At 44.7% G+C, this 12380-nt stretch overlaps 1 protein-coding gene across 3 annotated transcripts in view; it reads right to left on the bottom strand.

The window, feature by feature from the left end:
• LOC134562477 (protein Aster-C-like) overlaps positions 1–8540 on the bottom strand; it is a 51385-nt gene extending 42845 nt beyond the window's left edge. For 2 of the 3 annotated variants that reach the window (XM_063419883.1, XM_063419881.1), the window contains exons 1-2: positions 8259–8540; positions 6878–7006 (exon numbers count right to left, since the gene is read on the bottom strand). In XM_063419883.1, the coding sequence (XP_063275953.1) occupies positions 6878–7006; positions 8259–8528 (399 nt within the window). In that variant the 5' untranslated portion in view covers positions 8529–8540. The remainder of the gene's footprint in view (positions 1–6877; positions 7007–8258) is intronic. The other variant, XM_063419882.1, reaches the window with a different exon arrangement.
• Positions 8541–12380: the final 3840 nt, after the last annotated feature.

Here is a 12380-nt window from a genome sequence, read left to right as displayed (position 1 = left end):
CTGTTTATAAAATAACACCATCTGCAGCTGATTGAACACCTGAGTGTGGACATTTACAACTAGCAATGAGGCTGATTATTTCAGTTTCAAATATAATTTATATAACTGCCACCAAATACCTCTGAGTCTGGATGAAACAAACACTTAGATTTTAAATATGAAAGTAAAAAGTTCAAGAGCTTTGGACAATTCCATGGGCAAACATCTTCCTTCGTTCTGAATTAGAAATTAAGGTACTTTTAGCTTTTAAGAGCCAAGATGTCCCAATGTCAGATTTATTCAGCATTCTCATCAACACCTCCCTAGCTAGCAATAACATCTTTGAACCTGGTAATATAACTATTTCTATCATGCCCCTGACCAGAAACTATATCTCATGTAGCCTCAGAGAAACCAGAAACCAGATCTCACAAGCCAAGGTCACAAGGCTCTTGACTGCCCAACTCATTCTCATTTTAGAGAAAAGTTGTGGATCTGTGCCTGCTTTCTTGACTTCATAAATTTAGCATTCAAGCATTCTTTTAGTTCTATTTTTTTAGTAATTTATCTACCCCATAAAGATTTAACAAAAAGGAAAAAGGTAAATCAAAATATAACAACAAAGTCCTGCGATACATCAGCTTCTAAAACAAACTTAACACAAATAAAGCAAGTGTGCTTGGATGAGCTCTGCACTTACTATCTTAACATCATACTTGAGGTGAGTTTGTCATACTCCAGCACAAAAGTACCCTTTAGCTCAAATCAATCTGTCTACTCCCTAGGCTAATTTTGTGTCTTGTAACTATGTTGTCCACGTTTCAACAGCCATAGGTGTACTAAGTATTATGATGCAATGGCAATTAAAAGCTCACCTGAGATTATTTCCTTTTGGATACCAAATGCATTCCTTTCTGAACAGCAGTTTCATCTGACTCACATTTGTTTTTACAGCACGTGTGTGTAGCCAGTGTTACTGGTTGAGAACAGCTGTTTTTTTACCTGATCTTTCACTGCAGGCTGCCCAAGTAATACAAAAAAATTCAACCTGCCTGTCTTTAGACTTTTTTGATCCATTTAACAAACACAGGGGAAATCCACATGTTTTCAGTGTGAAGAAAAATGCCTTGTACAATAAAGAAACCACAAGACAACTTCTCAACTCATCTTCCTTACCTGCAACAAAGTCCCACCAAGATTATCTGATGCCAAAGTAGCCAAATACAGAAGAAAATGAACAGCACACCTCAGATGGACACTTCCCTCCTTACCCTGCCAGTAAAATCTGTCTCTCTGTAACTGCATCTCTGATCTGTGTTTAAGTTTAATAACAGTGCCCAAACAAGGATGAGAAAACAACATCATGAAGGAAACAGTCACCAAGGTAGTAATTCCCTTTGGTGCCATTTAGTTTTCAGCAACTCATAAAAGGATACATAAATACTTTCGATCAGGACTACAGTGAAAACCTGGAGGAGCATATTAAACCACAACACTACAGAGTTAACAATGCAGGAGTGACTGTGGCCAATTACATAAACTGCTTTGCTGTAAATTACTCTGGCCATCTCATTAAGCCTGCCAGTAGCCCTGCACTTGAAATTCCATGGAAAGTGGCACTCACCAAGCAATTGCCCCGACTTCTGCTCCTGGCTGCTGCTAATGACTTAATACACCAGAAAACAATCACATCTTGCACCGTTTTATCTACCTGTCTTCTTTCCCTCTCCTTATGTACAAGTGGTTCACCCATAGCAGACCTGAAAAAGGCAATGCTACACCACTGCCTGTTTGCAGAAATACAAGTTGTAAACAAACAACAAAAGCAAAAAAAATAAAGATTTAAAAACCATATTCCCATCTCCTAGAGCTGACTTTTAAAGTTCTCATTCTACAACTTAGGGACTTCCCTTTCATTAAAAGGGTATCAGTATTCCAACTCCATGCAGATTTCCTGGACCATGTTGCATTTCTGATGTTTTGCTCCCAGTGACTAGAATAAAATAAGTAAATGAAAGAAATCTGAAGTGTTTTCTTTCTGACCTATTATACTTAATCTTTAGCTTCTAGACTAATCTGTATGTGTATAGTAATAATTCATGTTATATAGAACTACTTACTGCCACAGCTGGCAAAAGCTTATTTTGACATGGCACCACTGTCAATCTTTGTTCAGAACTGGTTAAAATTTATGATAACCAGATCTACCTCAGTGCTCAGTCTGGAGCTGCACCAACAGCAATAAAGACATTCCCAGCATGAAAATAAGGGAGAAAAATCCTTTAGCCTAATCACAAGGCTATGTGTCATTAATGTTCAAGGGTTGGTTAGAACTGCAGTTTGTCTTCCTACCAGGTTAAAACACTGCTGCTGAATATCAGTGCTATCACAGGGCTGAAAAAAGCCACCTGTTTCTGGACATTGCAGGTGGGTAAACAAACAACATGCCAGTCCTACAATTACAGTGAAAGCTATTTGTACTAAAGTTAGGGCATTAAAAAAAACCAAAACCAAGTCAAATAAACAAAAGCCCAACCAACAAAACACCAAAATGCAGCATTAATGTGCTTAAAGGCTTTTACTCTCTTTGTAGACCTATAGCAATTAATTGAGCCAATTCTCATCCTCCTTAGCAGACTGCTTCATACCAGCAAATAAAAAGGAGGCTAAAAATCCTCTTCCAATGTCAAGAGAATTGATGTATCTCCTCCACATCCCAAACATTTGGAGGCACAGATAAGGAGAAGCAGCATACCAAGTATACAAGCTACTGTCACAAGGCCTCAAATATCAGCACCCAAAACAATTACCACTTCAGCCAGCCCGGTGAGCCATTCCAAAAGTGGTGTAAGTCTTCAGAGGAAGGTGGAAGGAGGATTCAAACAACTATAGATACAAGAAATATTTCATTTAACCCTACCAGTCTTGGCCCTCAAAGTGCCTCAATTTGTGTCTGTGCTTCAATAAGTTATCTTCCAACTGGGATACATCTCTGCATCCCTCCTTGTGCAGGTTTGAGTCATATATGCTTACTGTATTCTTGCCATATATGTTGTCACACACTCCCAGACTAGTTCTTTCTTGTAGAAACCAGATCCGTGCATGTAAAAACTCAAAATACTTTCTCAATCTTGCGCAACCTCAGTTGCTCTTATATTATGAAAAGTAAAAGGCTTATTTTCATTTTTCACTGTATCAATTATTTGCTTCTATTTTCAAACTCCTTCACACTGACCAACTCTTTAAACTGCCACTATGCTCCAATCAATTGCCTTTTCAAAGCCTCTTTTATTATCTGCTTTCCAACACCTCCTTGACACCTCACATTTCCAAATCTTTAAAGAAGCCTCCCAGATACAAGCAATTTTCTGAGATGCTCATTTGACTTCCACTCATTCCACCTACCTTTTCATTCCAAGGGAAGGACTTACTTTTTTGGGTTTTTTTTCCACAGGCATTCTTCTTATTGTTGACATACATGAACTTGCTTTGACTGTTCATTAATATAGACTAGAATTCCCAGACACAACACCCTCACTTTAGATGCAAGGATCCTTTTCATTAGCTTCCTCATTCACCTTTACCTTCTTCACTATGGTAGGAAAATACTTAAAGCTTTCACAGGTGCCTTCTTCCAAGGATATTAAATGGAACCATAATTCAGTATAAAGGGCATAAAAAAGGATAAAAAGGTAAATTCAGAATCCTCAGATGGAGCTTCCAGATATAACATAATTTTCAATCATCTTTCACTTTCATCATCTATTTGCAGTTGTCAGAACTGGGACTATTTAATCAACTGGAGATAAAAGCTTTACAGTTTCTAGTGGAGAGAGAAAGACCCAAGAATAAACTTGTAAGCAATCTTGTTTTCTTCTTCCAGTGAGTTTACAGAAGTCCAGCTTTGTCCACCACCAGGTGGGGAGAAAAAAAAAACAAAAACCAAAAAATATCCCATGACACACCATCAACCTTAAAAATAGCAGTTAGTAAAACTATCAGTTCAAGAATCACTTCAAGGAGAAAACTATTTCTCAAAAATTATTCAATAAAGAGATCCAAAGTATTATTTTTTTGAGAGACAAGAAAAATTCCACACAGTAGGATACTCCTCTTCCTTCCCTGATAATTTTTCAGCTACCCTTGCTTCTCCCCACTCACCATAGCCAGGAGAGAGATTGTGTCCCAGAGGCTGCCAGCCCTAGCCTGCTGCTAATTACTTGTGCTCCCAGCACCTACTGAGCACTCATGATACCTGGCCTGACTTCCAGAGGCATGGCACAACTGCCTACTCCCACTCAATCCAGGAAAAATTGAAGTCAAACCAGTCAGGCTCTAACATCCACATTTGGTTTCTGTCATCAGCAAAACAAGAGTACGTCACCCTCAGAAGAAATGAATCCTTGGAGCAAACCTAAGTTGCTGGAAACAGGCAGCCTCTCCAAGCAAATAACCCTGGCAACAAAGCTGATTCCTGGATGCTACCACAGGCTAGTCCTGCTGAAATCCCTCCATTCTACTGACTCAGGAGTGGGAACGAGCAGAACAGGTCCCCACCTGCCACAGGACACTAAGATCATCTTTGTCAAATGTTAGTGACACATGCTTCGCACACTGCAACAAGCTGCCTTCTTTGCTATCACCTACACATTTACTATGACTCAGAATTTAGGGAATTTCAACAATTTGTTTTTAATAGTCAGCAGCTGATCATCAACTGTTCAAGCTAGTGAAACATTTTCTGTCAAGAAGAGCAAGGAGAGATGCCAATGACATAACATTAAAAAAAAAAAAATCTTAATTTTCACCTTGAATTTGTGACTTCCTGGTTCTTGCTGCTTTACAGTTCAGTTGCCTTGAGGCTGAGAAAACAAGCACCATGGCTTCCTACAACCAGACTGGTATAGGCTTTTAAAACTAATCAGTGACAGACGGTAAGGCTGCAACATTTCCAGCCGCAGCATTATCTTACAAGAGGGAAGTATTTACACAATTACTTGGTTTTAACTGCAAGGTCATATTTGCAGAACCAGATAAACACCAACATCAAACACATACAAAGGTCTTGGAGTATAAATCAGACAGAAGATAATCATTTAATGATACTGGAAAACACCTCACACAGCAGCTGCCACTGCACTGAAGAATCCCACTCCCCTGAAGTTACAGGCACACATTACTACAGGAAGCAGAGAGTGGCACTGTGAGGACACACAATATCCTGCAGTGTGCAGGCTCAAAGCTCTGCTCAAAGGAACTTCAAGCCTCCAGCACGTGTCTCAAACCTAAGAATGCAATGCCAATAGCACAGCTGCATTCTCCATATAGCATACTTAAATGACTTTACTTTCAATCACCAGGCCTATCAAGGAAATACTGAGTTGTTAACTACACATCCAACAACCTGACACCAAGACCCAAACAGGTTTATTCCTTGCACAAAATACCACCTGCATGAGTGGTTGTGCACAAACCATCAAGCATTAGTTTACACAGTCTAATCTGCCACCTAACAAGAGCACAGCTGGCACTTACAGTGTCTGCACAGCACGGCTTCCTATCGACTCCAGTGCAGAGACACAGCTGGGCACAGGCAGGACAGCCCGGGGCCACCCCTGTCCCTGCAGGGATAGTGAAGAAAATACTGAACACCCCAAGAACTCACTCTAGCAACACAAGTCTAAAACCTGCTGGGATTTTACTAGGCCTGTCCCATTTCCACTGGTTCCAGATTACTACTGCTCTGCTTAAGAGTACTCTTGCTCTTGGAGGGGATTTATCCTATGGCCTGAGATGCGAAAAGAGATATCCTGACCACTAGGACATCTACTTGTGAAGAGGAATGCTGAAAACATACAAGCTAGATTTATAAATAAGGAGTTGGGAAATCTGATCCCCCCCTTCTGCTCACAGCTCTGCCATGGATTCCTCCTGGCCTTCACCAGTCACTCAATCTTTCACCTGCTAAGCACAACGAGCACTGGGATGACCTCATCAGGAGAGGGACACGCTAGACCAGACAATGTTCCTAGGAGCTGAAGCACACGGATGTTCTGAGGACACCTGATACAGCACCTGAGTCAGATTCCCTTCCTCACAGCTCTGGCACTCTGTGTCTCCCACATGATCAGCTGTTACCATGCCTGTGGCTCCATGCACATGTGGCCTCCTTTCTTATCAAACAATCACAATCCACGCACCAAATTAACTGCAAAACATACACTCCAAGTCTGCACACACACATTTACCTTCTCCCAAGACATTAAAAAAAAAAACCCACTACCAAAAGAAAAGTACTGAAATAAGCACTTGTTATTACACACTCTGCCTTCAGTCAGGCATTTCCTCGGACAGGAAAAAACTTAAAGGCAGAAATTCTTTTCTTTCTTATCCACAAATTCAATTTTTACAGAAGACACAGGAAACTTATTTACTCTTGTGGAAAACAAATATGTTCACTTGACAAAAACACTAGGAATGTAATTCAGAACCACAAACCACCACTAAGAATCAAAATTCAGCCCTTATGCTTAAAAGGCCATCAGAGCATCAAAAAATGTCTTTCTATAAGCATAAGAAACACTGGGTGGGTTCGTGCCAGGAACTGGGAGACAGGACTGGGCACAGAAGCAACAAGTTCTGTCACTAACTTGATCCCTGACATCAGATAAACAACTTCACCCTCTCTCAGTCTCACCTTACACTTTAGTAAGCCAGTAATGATAAAATTACCTGCCTCACTACATGGGTGTAGAACACTTTACTAATTCATGACTACAAAGCAACTCGAGAACTATGGATATAAAGCTTGTACATATACACACATATGTAAATTAAAATAGACATGTATTATATTTATAAATTGAGACCGAGTTAGAAGAGAGCTAAGACACATTACCCAAAAGCTCCAGTCAGCACTCCAGCTATACTGAGAAGGACCCTGCATTTTCTCTGTGCATGAATTAAGAGTCTCCTCTGGATCAGCAAGCAGCTGGTTAATAAGACCATGATCCACTTCATGAACTTCCTGTGAACAAAGAAGTAAGGTATGTGATCCAGCAGTGGTGGAGAAAGGTGAAACACAACAGTTAGTCCATTTAACAGCTGTATATTAAAAGAAACCTGACATGGTAGTTTTCACCAAGGTGAGTGGCATGGAAACTTCCCACTGACAGCTTTTTCACTGGTTATTTTTTGTCCCCTAGACTATACTATATTTAATTATATTTTACACCTTTTAGCAAAGTATTTTATTTGCACTGCAGCCTCCCAACTCGCATATTGGAGCTGCACAGATACTTAGAACTGAAATATCAACATGAGACAACAGTGCCTAACATGCAGCACATCTCAGGAACCTGTGAGACCTTTCAAAGCTCGAGAAAGGTCATACAGGTGTAGCATTTTTACTAGAGGACTGACATATGTTATTATAATACTGATACTTCAAGTGCTTATACTTACTGTTAGTTACACTATGAATTGTATATCAATACAATTACATACAATTGTATATATTTACATACAATTTATGTGTACAGTTATATACCAAATATTCAAACACTTTAGAGACAAATAATTTGACTCATGTCAGTTACTATTAAAATAACAAGCAGCACTGTTTTCTAATTCTGTAGCACTCTCCCTTGTTATCAGTATTCTTTGCTTTGGAAGTCAGTTTTCTTTATGAAGGGAAACTGAGCCACAGAATGTCACTTTTTGCCATCCCACCCAGCAAACGGGACAAAACCAGCCCGGGGCCCTAACGAGGAACCCCGCCTGTACTACCGGACCAGCCGGGATGAGGCAACGCTGGGTTTCAACTCCAGCTCAGAACCGAGACGGTGTTGGGCCACCCCGGGGTGCGCACCCTCGCCCAGCGCCGCCCCGGGGCCACGGCCCGGGCCGGGGACAGGCTGCGGAGGGGACAGCGGGGCAAAGGCACAGACACTTCGGGCTACGTGCTGTGAGAGCAGAGCTGCCCCCGCACTCGCTGCAACCTCCACCAGTTGCTGCTGGCCCGCTCCCTCCCCTCCTAAACGCCGGGGTTCGGCGGCTGCCCGGCAACCCCGCAGCCGCCTCCCCGCTGGGAGCCCAGACCGGCCCTGCGGGCACCCCTCACCGGGGAGCCCCGGCGGGCACCCTGCCCCCGACCGCGCCTCGCCCCAAAAACTTTCGGGGAGGTGCGTGGGGACGGCCGAGCTTCCCGGCGCTGCCCGCGGGGCCGCGCCGCCGGGGCCCGCCCGGGAAGGGAGCGGGGCTGCCGCCCCCGCACCTACCTGCGCGGCCCGCCGCCGGCCCGGGGGGCGGCGGGGCGGCGGCCGGGGGCACGGAGCCCGCCGGAGGGGCGGGCAGGGAGCGCGGAGCGCGGCGCTTACCATGGAGGGGGGCGAGGGCCGCGCGGCGCCCTCAGCTGCCTCAGCGGGGCGCACGGCGGGGCCGCGGCCGCCATTTAAAGGGGCCGGCGCCGGCCGCGCCGCCGGCCCGCGGCGGGAGGAGGTTGCCAGGGGCGAGCGGCGCCGCTGCTGCCGGGGAGGGGGAGCCGTCATGAGGGGGGAGGGCGCCGCGGCGCCCCCGGTCCTCTCCTGGTCCGGCCGCGGCGGCCTCTCTGCGGCGTCCGCAAGGGTTAACTGGGAAGCCTCCGCGCCGGTGGAAAGTTTGAGGGCTGTAGTAGGAAAAAACTTGCGGCTGCTGCGGGAGGAGGGGGGCGGCGTTCGCTGCCGCCTGCCCGGGGGTGAGTCCCGCGCCCCTAGCCCTCGGTGAGCGCAGCCGGCTGCGGAGCGCCCGGGCAGCACAACGGCCCCGAGCCCCGAATTCGCGGCGTTCGGCGGAAAACACTGCCCAGAGGCCGCTCCGGGGGGAGAGGGGCAAGGCTGGCTGCGGGCCGAGCGGAGGATGAGGTGACATAAAAGGAGACAGTGAGGGGGGTTTCACCCCAGGAAACCCTGGGTCTCATTTTTGAGGCTGCCGAGCAGCGCCGAGTGGTTTCTGCCCCAAACTGAGCACCCGGAGGGATCCTCAAGGCAGGAGACCCAACCAGAGCGATGATGGCTCGCAGATTTGTGCCCTCAGCTCACCTCACAGGAAAAAGAAGAGCCCTATGAGGTGCAAAGAAATCACATTGCTGGGTAGTTGGCTGGTAGATTATGAAAATCGATGGATGGATGGATGGATGAAGCAGCCACCTGTGACAACGCTATTTCCTCCTGCCGTCCCCTTTCTCTCTATCTCTTCCCCAGGAAATGTGTGGAGGCTCCCCCTGGACATCTCAGGTTCCTGTGATACCTACTCACTGCTACATTAGAAAGTCCCCATGGGTGACACTCCCTCCCAGCTGTTGGCCCAGACAGGACAGCGTTAATGCAAGCAGCAGCAAGTCTCCAAAATTTACAAGAGAGTGTAAAAAAGAATGTGTGTTTTGTTTCATTTTTGTTCCTTGCTTTCTTGATTTGCACCTGAAACTTGATTTGGGGGCTTTTTTCAACAACTTTCAGGGTACCAGTTTATTTTTCTTTTTGTCCAAAAACTGAATCATATTGGGTTATCCATGTGGGAGAAGTTTCATGTTCAGCTGCTGGCTGCCAGCAACACAAACCAACCCCCTTTGTATTCCCTCAGTTAAAAGCTGGCTGACCTGGCACTTTGGCTCAGGCACGACCTACTTACTGGAGGAGTCACAAGAAAATTGCTAGTTCCAGATGACATGAACATAAATATCATTTGCAGGAACAATGGTGGTATGTCCATCACAACACACTTGAAGGGGTTTTTTGAAGCACACCAAGTACTTGGGCTTAAGTCAGACAGTATTTGGATTGCCTTTGGTTCAGATCCATCTTCGCACGCTGACTCCTCTGACACGCAGTCACAATCTGCATTCTAAACCAGTAACTCAGTCCAAAATCCTCTGAATCTACCACGTCCCTTCGATTCTACTGGTTATTCCCTCCTCAAACTCTTCATTTGTTTTGATTCCTCTTTTTCCTTTCATGGATATTTTGGCTTTGCTCACCAACACTTTGGCAGTACTTCCTTCAGAAGACCCTCACAAACTTCCATCTTCCCTCTGAAGTGCTCAGTTGGTCCCAGTTCCATTCCTAATATGATTCCAGCCTGGTAATTAGAGGTCTTCCCACTTTCCCAAGCCATTTCAGAGAAGTATTTTCCTCCCAGGTTCCTTTACACATAGTCCCTCATACTATGGTTCCTTTAACCATAACCTATCCTGCTTTCACTGATTCCACTGCTTTGGGATCTGCACACCAAAGCTAAAGTGACAGCTGGTGACTCCAGGAATGGGCCATTGCTCCTGACATCATCTGGTCTGCGAAGTTTTGTGAATCAAGTATGAGTCTTTTTTGCTTTCAAATGCAAAGAAAAGCAGAAATACTCAAGCCTCCCTCAGCTGCGTTGTGCTTTAAGAGTTATGGAATTGAGTCTTTACTGGATACTCAAAACACAATTCCAATATCTGTGGAGTTTTGAAGATAGCAGGATCATTAGATAAAGTGTGCCATAATCCCTAATCCTGTAGATGAGGAAAGAGGTCAGACAAGTGGTGACAGCAGCCCATGATTTGTACAGGCGTAGCACAGCTGGCAGGGCTGGGTGGTACAGGTGAGGCTTGGAGCTGCTGTAGCTCCTCTCACAGAGTCTTGCTCTGTGTGGGCCTTGTATAAACACAGACTAATTCAGAGCACCCCTCCTGGTTTTGCAGATAGGCTGCCCTCTCCAGCAGTTTTGCCCTCCACCCAAGTTGCATGAACAAGCTCTACTTAAATATAAGTAGAGTTTAGGCAGTCAACGTTTGATGAAAAAGGATTTGTTCTGCACTGAAAAAAACTCCACTTTGTATAAACACCATGTGCATATAGCCACAAAGATACTGAGTTTCTGAAATTTCCTTTTGTGGTGCATTAGAAAATTAAACCAATGCTCTTTGTGTCCTCACCATCACTTGGGAGGGTTTCAGCAGAAGAGAGCTCTCCTTTCTATTCACAGCCCAAAGTTGTGGTTTATACAAGCCTAAAGTGAAAAACAATGTAATATCTTCCCTCTGCTCTCAGAGCATTTTTGACATGTTCTCAAAGAGAGAGCAGAACAGCCACGGGGGAACTAATTGTTGTCACTTGCAATGTGGCTCTCATCCAGGGAGCAGGCAGAGCACTGTGAGCTCAAAGCTGTGGTAACTTTAGTAAGTGTGACATTCACTGGGCAGAATGTGAGGTCCTGTTGCTATAATACACACGTAGTTTTTACCCGTACTACCAGAGGGAGAGATGGTGAGGCCATGTACTTCAGCAACCATGAGCCAGCACACTGGGAAACTCTATAGATCTGCAGTGTCTTCATTCATCTTCTTCTTGGTGGTGGGTGAGTACCAAGCCACCTTCCTTAATTAGAAGAAATATAGGTTGTTCTTGGAGCTTGCTTGAGAAGTTATCTTTTATTTTTTTTTAACTTTCTCTTTAGATACTTTCCTGTTCATCTAATATAAATGTTCAGAAAGAGTGTATTTGCCTGTCCTTTCCCAGATGTGTATTGTTATTCCTAGAAGCTTCATTTCTATTTTGTTCCTCCGATATATTAGCCACCAGTTACTGTCACAAGGTAGTTATTCATATCCATTTGTGAAAGCCAACCTCAGCCCAGGGAAAAAGTCATATAAATTAAGAGATATTTAAGATCAATGTGCAGTCATTGATCACTTGATCATAGATGTCTGGGAGCTGGATACAGCTTGTAAAGCATCTTCGCAGCACCAGCACGGCATGAGTGTGAAGCTGAGCTCTAAAGCAAACAAAACCATCTGAAAGACAGTAATTTCATCAGGAGAGGATATTTTTGTGGGTTGGAAATTGAGCCCTGTTTGCCCTCAACCCCTCCTCCAGCTACTGATTGTGAATAAAGGAGAGGAGATTAAACTGGAAAGGCAGAATTCTGCACTGACCTCCACGCACCATTTTGGTTCCCCCATGCTGTTGGCAGCTGGCAGAAGCTTTCAGGGTGCTCAGATTTACTCCAGGCATCAAAGACTTAAGTGAGGCTCCAGGACAGGAAGAAAGTGCTGCTGTATTTTATTCTTTCCTTTTGTCCCCCAGGGCTCCTCTAGCCTGCTTTGCACATTTGAATTCATCACTTACAGGTTGATATGGCCTTACATGGGGAAGTATCGACCTGCAGGTTACGTAGAGGGGAGGCTGAGGGCTTTAGCAGGTGCCCTATTAGTACTGCCAAACGTGGAGCACATTGCCATATTACAGGGAGTCCCAGAGACCTTTCTCCCCTTGTGGCTGAAAACTGGACCCGAGCTAAGGACTTCATATGACCATGACCTATTAGATCATCTAATCGTTTGTCCAGGTCTAGACAAGGTCATCCATGCTGCATTTCTCTGTACC

This window comes from Prinia subflava, chromosome 28, assembly GCF_021018805.1.
Source record: "Prinia subflava isolate CZ2003 ecotype Zambia chromosome 28, Cam_Psub_1.2, whole genome shotgun sequence".
Classification (NCBI taxonomy): Eukaryota; Metazoa; Chordata; class Aves; order Passeriformes; family Cisticolidae; genus Prinia; species Prinia subflava.
Note: the sequence above shows the minus strand (reverse complement) of the source record. Positions and strands in the feature narration are given on the sequence as shown.